Consider the following 18,757-nt stretch of genomic DNA (forward strand, 5'->3'; position numbering starts at 1 on the left):
ATAAACAAATATATGTATATACTTTACCCTACAGTTGCTTCCTGGCATTATTTGAAGTTCTTTCCAATAAAACCTTGGTTAAACTCTGAGATCTCTTCTTCTACATTTCTCCTAATGCAGTGCAATACCCAAAGGGAGTGACTGGAAGCCTTCAGGAAACACCATCTTCTCTGGTACATACTTTTGTTAAGACAGTTCTCTCCACAAAAATGCACCCCCTCTTTCTCCTAAATGCCCCCATCTTCCTTTACAATTGTAATGCTGTCCTTTCTTAAAGGATTTCTCAACTATTACAGCTTCCACGATGCATTTCCAGACTACTTTCAAGAGGACAGGATTGCACCCTCATTTAAAGCATTCAGTAGTTTATTTATTCTTTTTTTCAATTATTTTATTGAGGTCATAATGGTTTAAAACATTGTTTTTCAGGTGCACATTATTATATATCAGTTTCTGTGTAGACTGCATCATGCTCACCACCAGTAGTCTAATTTTTATCCATCACCATATATGTGTGCCCCTTTACCCATTTCACCCACCTTCCAACCCCCTTCCCTTCTGGTAACCACTAGTCTGTTTTCTTTATCCGTGTGTGTGTGTTTATCTTCCACAGATGAGTGAAATCACTGGAGTATTTGTCTTTCTCTGTCTGGTTCATTTTGCTTAACATCCTATCTTCAAGATTCATCCATGTTGTTACAAAAGGGACAATTTTGTCCTTTTTATGGCCAAGTAGTATTCCACTGTGGGATAGCTGCATCATACAGTATTTCTATTTTTAATTTTTTGAGAAATCTCCATACTATTTTCCATAGTGGCTGCACCAGATTGCATTCCCACCAGCAATGTATGAGAGTTCCCTTTTCTCCACATCCTCTCTAATACTTGTTATCTTTTATCTTGGTAATTATAGCCATTCTGACAGGTGTAAGGTTATATCTCATTGTAGTTTTGATTTGCATTTCCCCGATAATTAGTGATGTTGAACATATTTTCATGTGCCTATTGGCCATCTGTATATCTTCTTTGAAAGATGTCTGTTAATATCCTCTGCCCATTTTTTGATTGGATATTTTTTTGTCGCTGAGTTGTATGAGATCTTCACATGTTTTGGAAATTAACCCCTTGTCAGATATATGATCTGCAAATATTTTCTCCCAATTGGTGGGTTGTCTTTTCATTTTGTTCATGGTTTCCTTTGCCTTACAGAAGTTTTTAGTCTGATATAGTTCCATTTGTTAATTTTTTCTTTTGTTTTCCTTGCCTGAGTAGACATGGTATTCGAAAAGATGCTGTCAAGACTGATGTCAAACTGTGTACTGCCTATATTTTCTTCTAGGGGTTTTATTGGTTTTGGGTCTTACATTCAAGTCTTTAATCCATTTTGAGTTACTTTTTACGTATGGTACAAAATAATGGCATTCTTTCATTCTTTTGCATGTGACTGTCCACTTTTCCCAACATCATTTATTGAAGAGATTTTCCTTTCTCCATTGTATATTCTTGGCTCCTTTGTCGAAGATTAACTGTTCATAGATGTGTAGTTTTATTTCTGGGCTTTCATTTCTGTGCCATGGATCTATGTGTCTGCTTTTGTGCCAGTATCTTGCTGTTCTGATTACTATAGCTTTGTAGTACATTTCGAAGTCAGGGATTGTGATGCCTTCACCTTTGTCCTTTTTTCCTCAGGATTGCTTTGGCTATTCAAGGTCTTTCATTGTCCTATATAAATTTTAAGATTCTTTGTTCTATTTCTATGAATAATGTCACTGCGATTCTGATTGGGATGGATTGAATCTGTAGATTGCTTTAGGTAATATTGACATTTTAACTGTGTTTAGTCTTCCAATCCACGAGCACAGAATATCTTTCCATTTCTTTATTTCTTCTTCAATTTATTTCTGTAACATCATAGTTTTCAGTGTATAGGTCTTTCACCTCTTTGGTTGTATATATTCCTAGATACTTTATTCTTTTTGCTGCGATTGTAAATGGGATTGTATTCTTGAATTCACTTTGTTAGTTCATTATTAGAGTATAGAAATGCAAGTGATTTTTGTAAGTTTTTTTGTACCCTGAAACTTTGCTGTAGTTGTTGATTATTTCTAATAGTTTTCCAATTTGTCAGAAATTCTGATGAGTTCTTTAGGATTTTCTATATATAGAATCATGTCATCTGCAAATGGTGAGAGTTTCCTTTCCTCCTTTCCTATTTGGATTCCTTTCATTTCTTTTTCTTGCCTAATTGCTCTGGCCAAAATCTCTAGTACTGTGTTGAATAGGAATGGCAAGAGCCCCCATCTTCTTTTACAGTTGAAATGCTATCCTTTCTTCAAGGCGTATCTCAAATATTACAGCTTCCACAATGCATTTCCAGACCTCCTTGAAGAGGATAGGAATGCCCCATCATTTGCAACATTCAGAGTTTACTTCTTCTTTTAAGACACAAATGGCCTTGCACACTACCTATTTTTGGCCTACAGGCTTTTTTACATTACAATTTAGAAGTCTTAGTACTCTTTTTATCTTTTGCAGTAAGAGCAAATCATTCTTTTTCAACCTTGTAATGAGCCTGGGAGATTACTTGGTCTGAGATGGCTGCTCCACACCAGCTCACATCCTTAAGTTTCTTTTACGACAATAACATGTATCATACACTTAAAGTGAATTATTCTTTGATTGAATTATTTCATGATTGACAGCTATGATAGTCAATCAAAATCCCATTGCCTTATGTCAATAAAGTTAATGAGAGACACATATGTTTATTAGAAAATTTAATTATCAAGCTGGATCAACTTTTGGACCATCATTTTCAAAGAAATTTCATATCCAAGATAACCCTCATGCTGTCATGATATGATGATACCTCTCCTGAGAAGGTACCTTCTAAGTCAGATTTATTGGAGGGTAACAGCTAACAGTTGCATCATGATACTTCTATGTACATTTCAAGATAAAGAAAGAAGTTCACTGAATGTACAACCAGTGTTTGTACTAGTCAGGGTTGTCCAGAGTACAGAATCAATAAGATATACACACATACACACACACACACACACACACACATATACACACACACAAAAACATATAGATAAATCTATATCAATCTCTCTATCTATATCTAAAGATACTTATAAGATATTGGCACACATGATTATGGAGACTGAGCAATCCCATGATCTGCTCTCTGCAAGGTAAAGACCCAGGAAAGCCAATGGAGTAGTTTTAAGGCCTGAGAATAGGAGAGCTGACGTTACATATTTCAGCAAGTCTGAAGGCCTGAGAACCACGAGAGCCCAAGGTCAGAGAAGATCAATGTCATAGATCAACCAGTCAGGCAGAGAGCAAATTCAACCTTCCTCTGCCTTTTTGTTCCATTCAGGCCTTCAGCAGATTAGATGATGCTCACCAGCATTAAGGGGGACCAACTACTTTTCTTAGTCTACTAATTTAATTACAATCTTTTCCAGAAACACCCTCACAGACACAACCAGAAATAATATTTAACCAGGTATCTGGACATCCATAGCTGAGTCAAGTTGACACACAAGAAGAACCATCACAAGTCCACCCATTGTCACAGTGGCACCCACACACAATTCCCTAAACCATAATTAAACTCCAAAGAAGACAATAGGATGGTCATAAGTCCACCTAACATGATACAACTATGCTGTATACAGCCGAAGATGCAATAAATCCTTCCACAGAGGAGAAGGTAAAATCCTTGAGTGATGTTTACTCTTCTCATTAGTTTTATAACTTAAATAGTATGACATAAAATTAACAGTACTTAATTATTATATGTCAATACATTTTATGTTACACGATAAGAGTACACGAGTAGAAAGAAAATAAAGATATTTGTTAGGTATATATGTATGCACACATAAATATACATACACACACACATATATATGTACACACACACAAATGTATTCTTACTAAACTTAACAGTAAGTAATCACAGCAATTACAGTCCTCATTTCTGTAACTGGTCATGTGGTTGTAGCTTGTATTTGTAGCTACCTCCTTCCACTATCTCTTCCGTATTCCCTTTGCCTTCAGCAAGCACCTCTGTTGGTCAGTTTGGTACCTGGTCATTTTTCTTTATCTTCATTCCTGAAGTGCCCAGGCCATTAGAAGTTTTGCCTGGCTTGGTTTGTTGAGGTTTCCATTCACTTTCATTACAAGGACCTAAATGACCTGAATTTCAGACATACTTGTCCTTATCTCCATCGTGTAGGAGTAATTCAATTTCTTCTTGGTAGTCAGGATCAGTCACATCAGCCAGCACAGTAACTTTCTTCTTTGCATGATGATTCAGAGAAATGAGGAGCACAAAGTGGCCCAGAGGCAGTCTTAACTTCCTGCTCAATGGAATCATTGCTATGTGTACTGGTGGAAGGCTTCCTCCCTCTGGATCTTTGACCTCTATGCCAGCAGAGCATAAAGGCCATGAGAACAGGAAGCAAAAATTATGTTAGTGGATCACTAGGGGTAATAGTGAGTGGTGCCACCCCCATTTTCACCACTTGATTCTTACAACCATGAATCCTAGCTCTGGGAGAAACTACGCACTGGATGCTGATTCAGAAAATATACAGCCTTCTGTAGAACCTTGCCTAGTCCTGCATGGCAACGCCATCTAGGTGGTGCTATAACTGAGTTTCAAAGGGGCATTACATTGTCCAAGAAACCACCTGTATAAGGATGTTGGGGAAAATTGTAAGACAAGTGAATTCTATAAGCATGGGACCATTGCTGCACTTTATTTACTCGGCAGCGAATTCCTTGATTAGAAGCAATGCTGTGTGGACAGCACACAGTGCACCATGACAGTGGACAAGAAATTTTGTAAGTCCCCAGATAGAGTTTTGGCAGAAGCATTGAATGCAGGATTGCAAATCTATATCCAGAGTAAGTGTCTATTCTAGTAAGAATAAACACAGCCCTTCCATTACATCGGAATCTGTCCAATGTAATCAACTTGCCACCAGATAGCTGGCTGATCACCCAATGAATGGTGATACAACAGGGATTCAGGGTTGGTTTCTGTAGCTTGCATACTGGGCACTCACCATGGCCTTAGCAAAGTCAGCCATGATGAGTGGAAGTCAGTGTCGCTAAGCCCAGGGATAACCTCCATTCCTGCCACCATAGCCCCTTTTTTCAAGAGCCCATTTGGTGATGATGGGGTGGTTGAAGAAAGAGGTTGACTGGTGCCCACAGAATGGGTCATCCTATCCACTTTGATTACTAAAATCCTCCATTGCTGAGGTCACATGGGGTGCTTTCACATGGGACACAAATATCTCATGTTTTTTGCCCAATTAGGGGGATCTCTCCCCATACCTCTTCTACAAATTTCCTTATCATCAATTTTCCAGTAATATTGCTTCTAATTCCCTGACCTTCTAGGCAAATCCTTGGCCAAAGCTCATGAACCATTACATAATTACACATCTGGTCATTTATCCTTCTCGGCAAGTGAACAAACACATGCACTGCTCAAAGTTCTGCCCATTGGGGAGATTTTCCTTCACCACTATCCTTCTGGTATGTCCCAGAGACTGGCAGTAATGCTATAATTGTCCACTTTCAAATGTCTGCATTTCCTGCAGAACCATTGGTAAACCAGGCCCAGGTCATCTCTTCCTCTGTGTATGGATTATCTAGAACCTCCATGAGGTCATAAGTGCAGGCTTGGATAGAGAAGCCAGTAGAACAGGTGTGGGGACCATGGGCATTTAGGCCACTTCTTCATGTAACTTACTGGTGGCTTCTTCCCCTGTTCAGGCTAGATTGTGTATATACTACTTCCATTTGATGATGGTGTGGTTGTGCACTCCCAAATTTATGGCTTGGTAGGTCAGATAACACCCACTTCATGAAAAGCACCTCTGGTCAAATGGGAAATTGGTGGCCTGAGATTAAGCATTCAGTCTCTACTAAGGTCCAGTAGCAGGCCAACAGCTGTTTCTCAAACATAGAGCAGATTTTCAAAACCTAAGGGTCTTGTCTGTGATTGACCTATAGAGGCCTGCCAAAGGCTCCAAACAGCATCCCTATCAGCCGAAACCACTTTGAGCACCATTTTTTCTGCTGGATCCTATGGCTCAAGTTGCAGTGAAGCTTGCACAATAGCTTAGACCTTTGGCAAATCCTTCTCCTATATTGAGCCACACTCAAGTCTAGCAGCTGTTCTATTCCGACATTTAATAAGTTGGAGTAATACACCCAAATGAGGATGATGCTGCTTCCAAAAACCAAAGGGGCCACAAGACATTTTGTCTTTCTGGGTTGCAAGAGGGGCTAGATGCAACAACTTGTCCTTCACCTTAGAAGTGAGGTCTCCATATGACTCACATCACTGGACCCCTAGAAATTTCACTGAGATCAATGGGCCTCGGATTTTTGCTGGATTTATTTCTCACCTTCTGGCATGTAAATGTCTACTGATAAGTCTGTGGTAGTTGCTCACTAGGTCCAGTCAGCATAATGGATGAGTATGATATCTTGTGAGAGGAAAAGAAGATCAAGATCATTGAGAAAATGTTTGCAAATCATGTATCTGATGAAAGCCTTGTATCCAGGATATATGGAGAATTCTCAAAACTCAATAATAAGGAAATATATACTCAATTTAAAAAATACACAGAAGATTTGTAAAGACACTTCACTAAACAAGATATACAGATGTCAAACAGGGACACAAAAATATCCTCAATATAATTCATCATTGGGGAATGCAAATGAGATATCACAACCCACCTATTAAAATGATTAAAATTGAAAAGACTGCTCATGCTATAAGCAGCAATACAGACCTCTGTACTCATAGAAAGGGAAACAAATGAGTTAGGAGATAATGACACAGAATTGAATGGGGCAGTAAATTAGAGTCAAGTTTAGGTTATGTTGAAGCTACCTCTGCACGTCACACCACTTACTCCACTCATCTGCTGAGGTTTTCACAGTGACTTCTCTTTTATCTATGTTGTTTTTTCTTCCTCTTTTTGGCTTTCACTAGCAAAATTCTAGGAACACAGGATAATTGATTAATGAGTCTACCAAAATCTATGCCCTTTGCTTTTCCCCCTACCTGCCAATGACATCCCAAGTGAATGATAAACATTTTGTTGCACTTAAGATATCAAATAAAAATGTCACTTTTCATATTATACTATTTTGACATAATGAATGTAATTAGTTTTCTGAATGAATGTTTGTTGTCAACCTCTCTGTTAATGCTTAAAGGCAAATCTGAACACATTACCATCATGTTCAAAATCCCTTAGCAGCTTCTCTCTAATTTGGAGTAAAGAACAAAGGCCCTGACCTGGCATCTTGACCCCATGTGATCCCACCCAGGCTGGTCTCCCTGGCCCCATCTGGTTCCTCCTGCTTCTCTCTTGGCATGTTAGCTCCACTGACTATGTCAGGCTTCTCCAGTTATCTAGCTGTCTGATAATCTAGGTCCTCCAATGAAGAAGGCCCTGTGGATACTATGTGTCCACAGGCATCAGCTTGTTAGAAATGAATAACCTCAGGCCCCACCCAGACCTGTGAAAGAGAATCTGCATTTTAACAAGATCTCCAGGGGCCAGCCACATGGCCAAGTGGTTAAATTCATGTGCTCTGCATAGGTGGCCCAGGGTTTCGCCAGTTCAGATCCTGGGCAAGGATCTAGTGCCACTCATCAAGCCATGCTGAGGCGGCACCCTACACAGCAAACTAGGCCATATAACTAGAACATGTACAACCATGCACTGGGGGCCTTTGGGGAGAAGAAAAAAAGAAAAGATCTCCAGGTGATTCACAGGCATGAAAGTTTGGGAAGCTCTGATCTGGGCCTCCTCTCACTGCGGTCCTTTGCTCTGCTTTTCCTTTGCTCCTCCCTTGACCTTTGCCTAAGATTTCTCATCAGATTTCAGCTTAAAGTGGGGAGTTATGCCCAGGGCTGGATGTGAGCTGCGGTTTGCGTGAGGAGGACAACATTCTTGGGGTTGGCTCCTGAAGGGAATCTAGAACTCTGGCCTCATTAAAATCATGCAGGATTAGCTCAGACAAGACCATACTAATCTAAGAATTCAGAGCATCAAAATTTATAAATAAACTGGAGTTTACATAAACATGTCAGAAGTGTTATTTGTGGTGGAAAATAGTGGCATAAAGTGCAATTCCAAGTGTTAAAACTAGCATTGTCTACAACGGCTTGATGTTTATGACTTCAGAGTCTGTAATGCCCTGTGGGGCAACCTGGACTCCTCACGCTTGTCCAAATACATGATGCCCAGAAGAACAGCTTAGCTTTGTCCTAAAGGGGATCCTTGGGTGCTATCAGGGGAATTTTAGTTCTTTACTTCTTCCCTTTCTGGCACAAAGGTTACACAGTTGTATAATTGGATGACTCCTGTTAAAAAAAATTAATATAAACCATATTTTCCTGAGCTTGGGAAATGAAGCTTCCAAATGAATCAGTGTGGAAAGAAATCCTACATATGTTATTGTCATTTCTGTGCTTTTGTATATTTTTCTGCTCTTGCACACCTAGTGTATTGAAAGGATCTCCACAGTTTCTTAACAGGTATTGGTAAGAGAAAATGATTTCTATAAAATTTAACATTTTTCATAGAAAGTTAAAAATACTGCTAAATTTATAATAATTTTTATTTGATTTACATATGTGAAAATAGTCAACTGAAAATAGACAGCAAACAGTGAATAATCTGTACTGTTTTATTACTGTGAGGAAAATCTAGATAAGTAAAATAGCTCTGAGACTGAATTGTAGTCTTCAATGGTATTTAGTTATCTGGTTAAGATAATTATAGTGTCTCCGTAAGACTAGTTTGGGTAAACTATAACATTAAACAATTTAAAGTGGGTTTAATGATTCAGGTCATAATGTTTGCCACATAAGAAATCTTTCTGAGGATTCTTTTCAAAATATTTATTTCTTTTAATAAACACATTCTGTGATTAATCTATTAAGTTAAATCACTTAAATATATTGACCTTCCTACCTTTCACCCACTTTTAACAAAAAATTGAGTAATTTATATATAATATAAATATATGTAATGTATATAGAGAGGAAGAAAAATGCAAAAAATGTCCCTCCAATGCTTTTTCCAGTTTTATGACTTAATAAGTACCGACACATTGAATTTGAGAAGTTTTGATTATTTAGTGATTTGAGATTCATGGAAGGAAGCCCATTTCAAATAAAAATAAGTTAACAACTACAATTATTGGCGTTAGTTCTTTAATGGCCTAAATTAGGATTCAGTCTTTGGCTCAGTTTTATTCTTGTAATAAAACTGGTGAAGAAGAAAGTGCTCTCAAGTAAAACCATCAAGTTTTGCAGAGAAAGACAGTTCTAATGACAGTAAAAAAGATAAAGCAACCATTAAATATGGAAAGAACTTTCAGGCAGTGCCAGTATATTTATGCACAGCACAAAGTTTTTAAAGTAAAATTTAAAATGAAAATCACTTTCATACACAAATTCTGTAGGAAAATAAACTTGGAATTTTGGCTAAAAGAAAAAGAAAGGATTCCCAGCGTTGACAACTTTTAGAGAAAAACAAGAGTTAAGGCAAACATTCACCCCACCCCCTGAGCCTCCCCCTTTCTCCGCCTCAGCCTTTCAGTGCCTTCCTCTCTCCCTCTTCCTGGCCTTGTCTTTCCTACACTGACCATCTCTGCCTGTTGTTCCCTACCTTCTTCTCCTCCTGCCTTTTGCTTTCTGTTCACCCACCAAATTTCCAATTCCACTTCTTTCCCCCCTAACTTCTCAATGCCTTCCTTTCTCTTTTGCAAACTTTCATGACGTTGTTAAACAGGAAGAAATTCCAGATCTGTCTATGGGCAGTGGACAGGTGTCAACTGTTGTCCACACCTTGGAGAACTCTATTCATTTTCCTACTGCACTGTCACTTGTTTCCCATTCAAATCTCCTTATTCTCTGACCTCAACTCCATCACAAAATGGAAACTGTTCTCACTAAACACACTAAAGTCTCATTTCCACACTCAATGATCTCTGTATACTCTTTATCCTACCAGAGCATTTATTTTACTTTCAGCACTGTACTTCACATTGTCCCTGAGTGTTTTCCTCTCTTTAAGTCCACAACACTCAGCTTTCTAATTCCCTCCTGCTTTTCTGATCATTCTGCTCATATCCTTTTCTATCTCTTCTTTGTCTCCTTTTGTGCGAGTCGAATCTCTTGGTTGCAGGAGGAAATGAGCTCATCGAATGGAAATTAGTTATAACATAGAAATGCTAGGGAAGTTGGAGAAATCCACTGGATAAATGGGCAGAAATACAAAGAACTAAGCCAGCCATTCAACAGCCAAAATCATGTCCCAGCTCTAGCTCAATAAGAGCTGCTGTCATTGCTGCTGCACTTGGAATGTCACAGCTCACACTGACGATGCCACTGTTGTGGGTGCAGGATGCATTTTCCAGGGTCTTGTTATTGCTCCCTTGGCTGCCTTTGCAACCAAAATTCTCTTCGTCTTCATTTGACCCCTGGTTCCCTCTCCCCTATTCCAAATCCAGTGTAGGTGGACCTCAGTGGTTAATCCTAAATCAAGTCCCCTACTCTAGGTGCAAGGGGACAGGAGAGTCATATTCTAGAACTTTTGCCTTCTAGCATGGATGGCAGCTATTGCCCGCCACCAAGACTAAAAGAGGGTCGGATGTTATCCATCTAGTAAATTTGTATATCTATTTAGAAATCTCATTAATACAACTCCTTTAAGTTTCTATCCACGACCTCCTTCCTTTTACCATATGCTGCCTCTCCAACGGACAGAAATGCATAACTATGCTTTCAGCCACCCCAAATGACCAGAATTCATTATTTCTATTAAGCTCTTGTAGCCTCATACTACTAAGTACATCTCACCTGGACATTCAGCAGATGCTCGCACCACAAACTGGCCAATGCACCTGAGTTCTCAATCTCAATTTTTTTTTTAATTTTTTTCCTTTTTCTCCCCAAAGCCCGCCAGTAGATAGTTGTATATTCTTCGTTGTGGGTCCTTCTAGTTGTGGCACGTGGGATGCCGCCCCAACGTGGCTTGATGAGCAGTGCCATGTCTGCCCCCAGGATTCGGACCAACGAAACACTGGGCCGCCTGCAGCAGAGCGTGCGAACTTAACCACTTGGCCACGGGGCCAGCCCCTCAATATCTACCCAGTCACCAAATGACTCTTCTCTCCTTCATGATCACCCCTTTGCATTTAAAATGTCACCAAGTCCTAGTGATTCTACATTCTGGTTTATTTTTATCTATCTTTTTGTCATCCTCATCACTATCAATGTGATACCACACATGGACTAAAACTTTACATGCATTTTAATGAATTTATTTATAAATGTATATTATTAATTTCCATTATTAACCTCCTGAGTCATTTTCTACAGATATACCTCAGAATCTATATTTTGCACAAAACCTCCCCCAGACAATTCTGATGTGTAATCTGATTTTCCAACCCTGGACAATAATAACAGCTTCCTAATGGTAGCCTTGACACTGGCTTCCCCTCCCTGCATCCTAGTTTACACAAAGAAATATGTAATTTGTAAAATAGCTGATGATGCCACTCCTTGTCTTAAAAGTTTTCAGTGTTTGCCTAATGTTTGAATGACAAATTCAAGATTTTTCACATGGCTTTCCACCTATTTTATAATCCAGGCTCTTCTAATGTCTTTACTTTTGACACTGCATCCATGTCCTACACACAGAATTTCTCTACCTCATTCACTACTTTGCCCACAAATTTGTTCATAGTCAGCATGTCTTTCTTCTCTTCTAACTCTGTTCATTCCTGCACATAATTTTTGAGTGAAATAATTGGATTTTTCCAATATAACAATTTCTCCAAATAGTTTCCATGTATCATAGTAAGAGTAAATAAAATTAAGGGCATTCAACCTAGTGTATGCTTTTATTTCATTTACTCTCAGCAAGTTTTCTTTTATAATTCTTCAATGAATTTTCTTTTTATATTGACTATACTTCATTTCAGGGGTCATCTATTAAGGATATGGACACTAAGAATGCAACATTGCTGACAGAGTTTATTCTCACAGGACTTCTATATCAACCAGAGTGGCACATCCACCTGTTCCTGGTATTCTTGCTTATATATTTCATCACTATTGTGGGGAACCTTATTCTGATTGCACTCATCTGCAGTGACCCTCAACTCCACATCCCCATGTACTTATTCCTTGGGAGTTTGGCTTTTGTGGATGCTTGGATATCATCCACAGTGACTCCCAAGATGCTGGTCAACTTCTTTGCCAAGAGTAAGATGATATCTCTCTCTGAATGCATGATACAATTTTTTTCCCTTGGAATCAGTGCAACCACGGAATGTTTTCTCTTGGCAAGTATGGCATATGATCGCTGTGTGGCTATATGTAAACCTTTACTTTATCCAGTGATTATGACCAATAGACTATGCATCCAACTGTTAGTCTCATCATTTGTAGGTAGCCTTCTTCATGCCTTAATTCACGTAGGTTTTTTATTCAGATTAACCTTCTGTCATTACAACATAATACATCACTTTTACTGTGACATCATGCCATTGTTTAAGATCTCCTGCACTGACCCTTCTATTAATGTTCTGATGCTATTTATTTTTTCTGGGTCAATTCAAGTGTTCACCATTCTGACTGTTCTTTTCTCTTATACACTTATTCTCTTTACAATCTTAAAAAGGAAGTCTGTACAAGGCATCAGGAAAGCCTTCTCCACCTGTGGAGCCCATCTCTTATCTGTCTCTTTATACTATGGCCCTCTTCTCTTCATGTATGTGCGCCCTGGATCTGCACAGAGAGATGATCAAGATATGGTGGACTCTCTATTTTACACTGTCATCATTCCTTTGTTAAATCCAATTATCTACAGCCTGAGAAATAGGAAAGTCATAGATTCACTGGCAAAAATGCTAAAGAGAAATGTTTAGATCTCATACTAATAACTGTTATCCTTTCATTAAGACAGTCACAAAATTATGCAGATTAGATGTTGCTATCTGTTGATTAGTGTTCAAATTTTTTAAAATTATAATTGTCCCATTATTTTAATGACTTAAGGTATTAGTTCATAATAAACTCATTAAATTATTTGTATATCTTATTCAAAAACACACAAGGAACTTTAATCAGGTGTTTATATCATACTCAATTAACTAAAGCAGAAAACACTGTACATGTCTGTATATTCTTCAATGTGTCTCTCTAAATGCATTTATTAAGCACTAAAATTTTGTAGTTCCTGTGAACAGAACTCAAGTATGATGTCTTTGATAATAATACAGCTGAGCAGCCTGGAGACTTATATCACATTTAACTCCACAGTGTAGGCAGGTTTGCCTTTGGGTGAACAGAGGTAATCTCAGGAATTCCACTAGCCACCAAAGTCTTTCATTCCACTTTATTTGGACATGGTGATTTTCACTTCTTGAAGATTCAACTCTCATGTCACACAGAGAAATAAAGGTAAATGGAAAAAAAATGAGGAAAAAATAAGAAGGGAGTTAAGACAGTGAAGGTTGGTCTAAATTATAAGAGGATGCTCTTAGCCTAGTATGCATGATGAGTAATGAGAAAGATAGCTGCCTCTCACTGTCTATGATGCCTGAAAAGGTCCTTTCCAGCTGTGTTTGTTTGTTGTAGGATAGTTTTAAATACTTCACTAATTCAGAAGGAGATGAGATTGAAGAATTTAATTGGCATACAGAGAAACAGAGAAGTGGCAGAATAGGAAGGAAATGATCAATCTTCCAAGAATTTTTTTAAAAAAATTAAGGTAGTGAGATAAACAAATCAGTAATACATAAAGTTTTTTAGAATATGTTGTTGACATGAGGTCTTCAAATACATATTACTGAACTTCCAATAATGTTAAGGTGATATGATGTCATAAGGCCTAGTGGGTGGCTGTGAAGGACATGAAAATGAGCAAGAGTTTGGACATTTTGCGTCCTTATATTCCTTCAGTGTTATCTTTCATCTCACTCCAAATTCTAAGTATAACGAGTGACCTGTCTTCATGTCCACCCCTGCCCTTCCTATCTCAACACTGAAATTCTATACACTTTCCGACTGATCCCACTCAGACCCTCCCTCAAAGCTACCCAGCTCCGTGATTTGTAAAACTCTAGTTACTTAGCTCCCACATCCCTTTGATGCTCTTCCTTCCTAAACATAGCTGCTGGGTAATGATTCATAAACAGAACTTAGATTAAATCATATCCATTTTCAGTAACTTTTAATAGATTGTCATTGCTACTAGATTATGTGCAAATATGGTGCATGTATCTAGATCCGCACACAGTCACATGTCTGTGTTTATTTGTTCAAGTGTAGGGCTGGATTATATGATACAGGTATTTACATATCTCTGCATCTAGATCTCTAGATCTCTATCTACACATCCTTATATCTCTCTCTCTCTGTCTCTATGTCTATCTCTATCTTCCTCATCCTGGTTTGCTCGTTCTGGCATTATTTGAGGTCCTTTCAAATAAAACCTTGGTTTAATTCTGAAGTCTCTTCCTCCACACTCTCCCAATGGACCCTGTGATGTACATAAAATAAGTTATAGAAAGCTTTCTGGAAAGCCTTCACTCACTCAGGTACATTGTTTTGCTAATTCAGGTCTCTCCACAGGGAAAGGAAACACAGAAATGGTGTCCTTTCTTCAAAAACGGTCTCAAATGTTACAGCTTCTATGATACATTTCCAGATTATCTTGAAGGGGATAGTAATGCTCACTTGAAACATTGAAACATTTAACAGTTAATTCTTCTGAGGCCACGCTTGGCCTTGTATAATACTTATTTGGGGGCTACAAGCTTTTTTTATTACAAGTTAGTTGTCCTAGTCTCTTTCTATCTTTTGCAGTGTTTAACAAAGAGGTTTGCACACATGAGGTCCTAAATAAGTATTCGTGAAATATTTGTAAAATTAAATTAATCTGACAGCACAAATACATAGAAAGCAGTAAGAGTGCATCACTCTTTTCCAATCTTGTAAAGAGCCTAGGAGATTACTGGGCCTGGGATGGCTGCTCCATGCCAACTCTCAAGATTCTTTCATGACGATCACAAACATCATACACCTAAAGTGAATTATTCCTGTTCTTCTTATCACTAGGATTGACTCCTGTGACAGACTGTGACAAAATATCAGGAAGAAGCTATTCAATTAGATGTTTGGTTTAACTGTTTGTTTGGTTTAAAAGATATCTGTTTAAAATAGATAAGCATTCAAAACATAATTATTCTATGCTCTGGAGGTCCACTTCACAAGTTAGACCATGTCACCTGCAGTTCCTCTGAGGGAACAGATGCAGTCTGTGCAGAAACTGAAATATGACAATGTACATCTGAAATTCACACAATGTTATAAGCCAATAGGACCTCAATAAAATAATTTAAAAGAAAAACAAAAAATGAAATAAAAGTAATAAGAAGCCAATGGCATATTAAAAAAAAGAAAACACAGACTGGCAGTCTTCACTAACAGAGTTTCTGATTTGGAAATGTTAATGCTATTGTTTTGGGATCATATTTATTGAATCAGTGTTTTGACTGAATTTTGGGTCCCCCCAAGTTCATACATTGAAGTCCTAACCCCCAATGTGGTGTATTTGTAGAGGGCCTTTGGGAAGTAATTAGATGATGTCATCAGAAGGCGGGGCCTTTGTGATGAGATTAGTTCCCTTACAAGAAGAGGAAGAGACAGGAGAGCTCTCTATATATATCAGTACTCACCCAGGAAAGGCCATGTGAGCCCAGTGAGAACGCAGCTGTCTGTAAGCCAGGAAGTGGGCTCTCCTGTGTACTGTATCTCTGGCACCTTGATCTTGAACTTCCCATCCTCCAGAACTGTAAAAAATAAATGTCTGTTGTTAAAGACACCCAGTGTGTGACATTTTGTTATAGCAGCTGAGCATACTAAGAGAACCACTCTTGTAAGTAATCGGTGGAGCAAAACTGTTATAATATCAAGATATCTGGAGACCAGTCAAATGGAGTTTCTACATATCCTCTCTTTTCTACCGAAACATCATCATGCAAATATTCCAAAAGTTTCCACCCTCTGTATGCCACTTTCTTCCCTGCTTTGGGCAGGCAGACGCAGATTTCAACAGGGCATTTGTTTCAAAGGATGAAGAATTGTGTACCTTTTCATAACTTTTTCTTGGGAATCGTGATTGACAGTGATGATAGCCAAGCAAAACCCCATTGCTTCATTTCAATATGGGTAATGGGAGGGAAAATTGTCCATTAGAAAAGAATTGTCAAAGTGGATCAACTACTGCACCATCATTCTTAAAAAAAAATTCATATACAAGATGTTCCACTTATAGTAATAATTAGATGTTTGGCTCTTCTGAGGAGGTACCCTCTAACTGAGGTTTATTTGACAGCAATAACTGACAATCTTACCATGATATTTCCTGTATTTTTCAAGAAAAAGAAAGAAATTCACTATAGTGAGTGTTAAAGAGACTTCAAAATGTCTGAGATTCTAAGACTGGACCAAAAAGCAAGACCCACAGATGCTCTGCTTACAAGAAAACTACTTTAAATATAAAGACCCAAATAAGTTAAAAATAAAAAGGGAGGGGGCAGCCTCGTGGCACAGTGGTTGAGTTCAGTGCGCTCTGCTTTCGTGGCCCAGGTTCGCAGGTTCAGATTCTGGATGTGGACCCACACCACTCATCCAGCCACGCTGTGGTGGCAACCCACATATAAAATGGAGGAACACCAGCACAGATGTCAGTTTAGGCCTAATCTTCCTCAAGCAAAAAAAAAAAAAAAAAAGAGGAAGATTGACAACAGATATTAACTCAGGGCTAATCTTCCTCAGCAAAAAAAAGTAAAAGGATGGGAAAAAATACATGAAAAAACTAGAAAAACCCCTGAAGTGGCTATATCGCTATCAACCAACTTCACGCTATTGACATTATTGAGCATTCCACCCAATGGCAGCAGAAACAGTACTTTAAAGCACCCAAGAAACATCTGTCAAGGTTGAAAAGTTATGGAGGTGAACATGTTACTCATGTGTGCATGTGTTCCCTTTTTGTTTGAAATACTCCATTGCACTCCACACTTTTTGTGACATAAATTAAATTGGAGAAATATTTTAAAGCATGCAAGGATGTTCTTAGTTTGTTATGCCAGTTCTTTCTCAAGAAAGGATCTCAAACTCATTATCCTCACTGCAAAAAGGATTACTGACAAAAGCCAAATGATGGATACCTCCTCAAAGAATTTACCTTTTACTAGAGACCAAGGCTTCAACACAAATGAGTAAAGTTCTCATACCGTTGTTCTGGTTTCTTTCTTTTCTATCCTTTCTTTCCTTCCCTCCCTTCTTCATTCTCTCTCTTTATTTTTCCCATAGTAAGTTGTGACAAAACGAATAAATTTCTTTATATAGGCTCATTGATAATTATTGTTTTATATATGAGTGAGATTCTTCCAATTTGACAACCTCAGGTAGCATTTGGAAAGCAAAATAGGGCAGATGCCCTCTTTCACTCACAGTGGGAGTGAATGAGCAGGCTCAGGACAACGTGAGTTGGGCAGCAGGTATCCTCCACGTCCGCTGTCTGGTAACCAGCTTTGTGGGAGCAGGAGTCTGGAGCCACAGCAGCAGGGGTGGTGGTGACAGCAGCAGTTTCCTGACCTCTCAATGAAGCAATAGAGAGTGACCTTGAAAATAAGCCTAATGGTTAAACCCCGACTTTTGTTCCTCCAGCCTTTCCAATGATTTTTTTTTTTTGAGGAAGATTGGCCCTGAGCTAATATCCATGCCCATATTCCTCTACTTTACATGTGGGACGCCTGCCACACCATGGCTTGATAAGCATTGTGTAGATCCACCCCCCGGGATCCAAACTGGTGAATCCCGGGCCGCCCAAGAGGAACGTGTGAACTTAACCACTGCGCCACTGGGCCGGCCCTTCCAGTGATTTTTTTAAAGCACCTAATTCCCTGCATTTCTCCTTGAAATTTGGGTAGTGGTTTCTGTTTCCTGCATCAAAATGTGACAGTCTCTTAGAACACGTTTCTATAACTTATAACACTAGAAGACTTTACAAAGGTCTCACGTTACTGAAATTACTTTAATATCTACATGAGTTCTTGTGAGGATACATATAAATATATGTGTATTACATATATAAATAATACATATGTATAATTGGAAAAAAGGTTATTATATAGATATGTAAAATTACAAATTTAGCTATCCAAATAACTACCTCAATTCAACAAATTAAAGAGATATCTGACAAAGAATAGAGTAGCTCATAGTGAAGAAAACTTGCAGTGGAAAATCAAGATTCCTATTGTTCAAGCACAAATTAGAGCAGGAATGGATTTAAGATGCCCCATGGGAATTGGATTAGTCTACAATTTGAACTGCTGGAAGCAGGCAGTCTTTGGCAACCCCCACTGGACTGAGACTGACACCATCAGGGAAGTACCACAGGCTCCAGAGAGCAGTCAGCCAACCAACAAATTATCAGCTTAAACAGGACTTTTATCCTATAATTTTTTTTAAGGTTTTAAAAATGATAGAATGGTAAGAATATTTAGAGTGTGAATACCTAGATACAATAAGTTGTATGATTTTGGGAAAGTCTAAACATGAATTTATTTCTTTTGTCAAATGGGGAAAATAACAGTATCCTTCAAG

At 38.4% G+C, this 18,757-nt stretch overlaps 1 protein-coding gene across 1 annotated transcript; it reads left to right on the forward strand.

Moving 5' to 3' along the window:
- Positions 1-12,072: 12,072 nt before the first annotated feature.
- LOC124238509 (olfactory receptor 5H2-like) lies at positions 12,073-13,002 on the forward strand. The gene has a single exon (XM_046659552.1). It carries the CDS (start codon positions 12,073-12,075, stop codon positions 13,000-13,002), a length of 930 nt encoding a protein of 309 aa, XP_046515508.1.
- Positions 13,003-18,757: the final 5,755 nt, after the last annotated feature.

Source organism: Equus quagga, chromosome 4, assembly GCF_021613505.1.
Source record: "Equus quagga isolate Etosha38 chromosome 4, UCLA_HA_Equagga_1.0, whole genome shotgun sequence".
NCBI lineage: Eukaryota > Metazoa > Chordata > Mammalia > Perissodactyla > Equidae > Equus > Equus quagga.

Bases quoted from the DNA above. Each gene is read 5' to 3' on its own strand.
- LOC124238509 (XM_046659552.1), top strand. From the start codon at position 12,073: ATGGACACTAAGAATGCAACATTGCTGACAGAGTTTATTCTCACAGGA.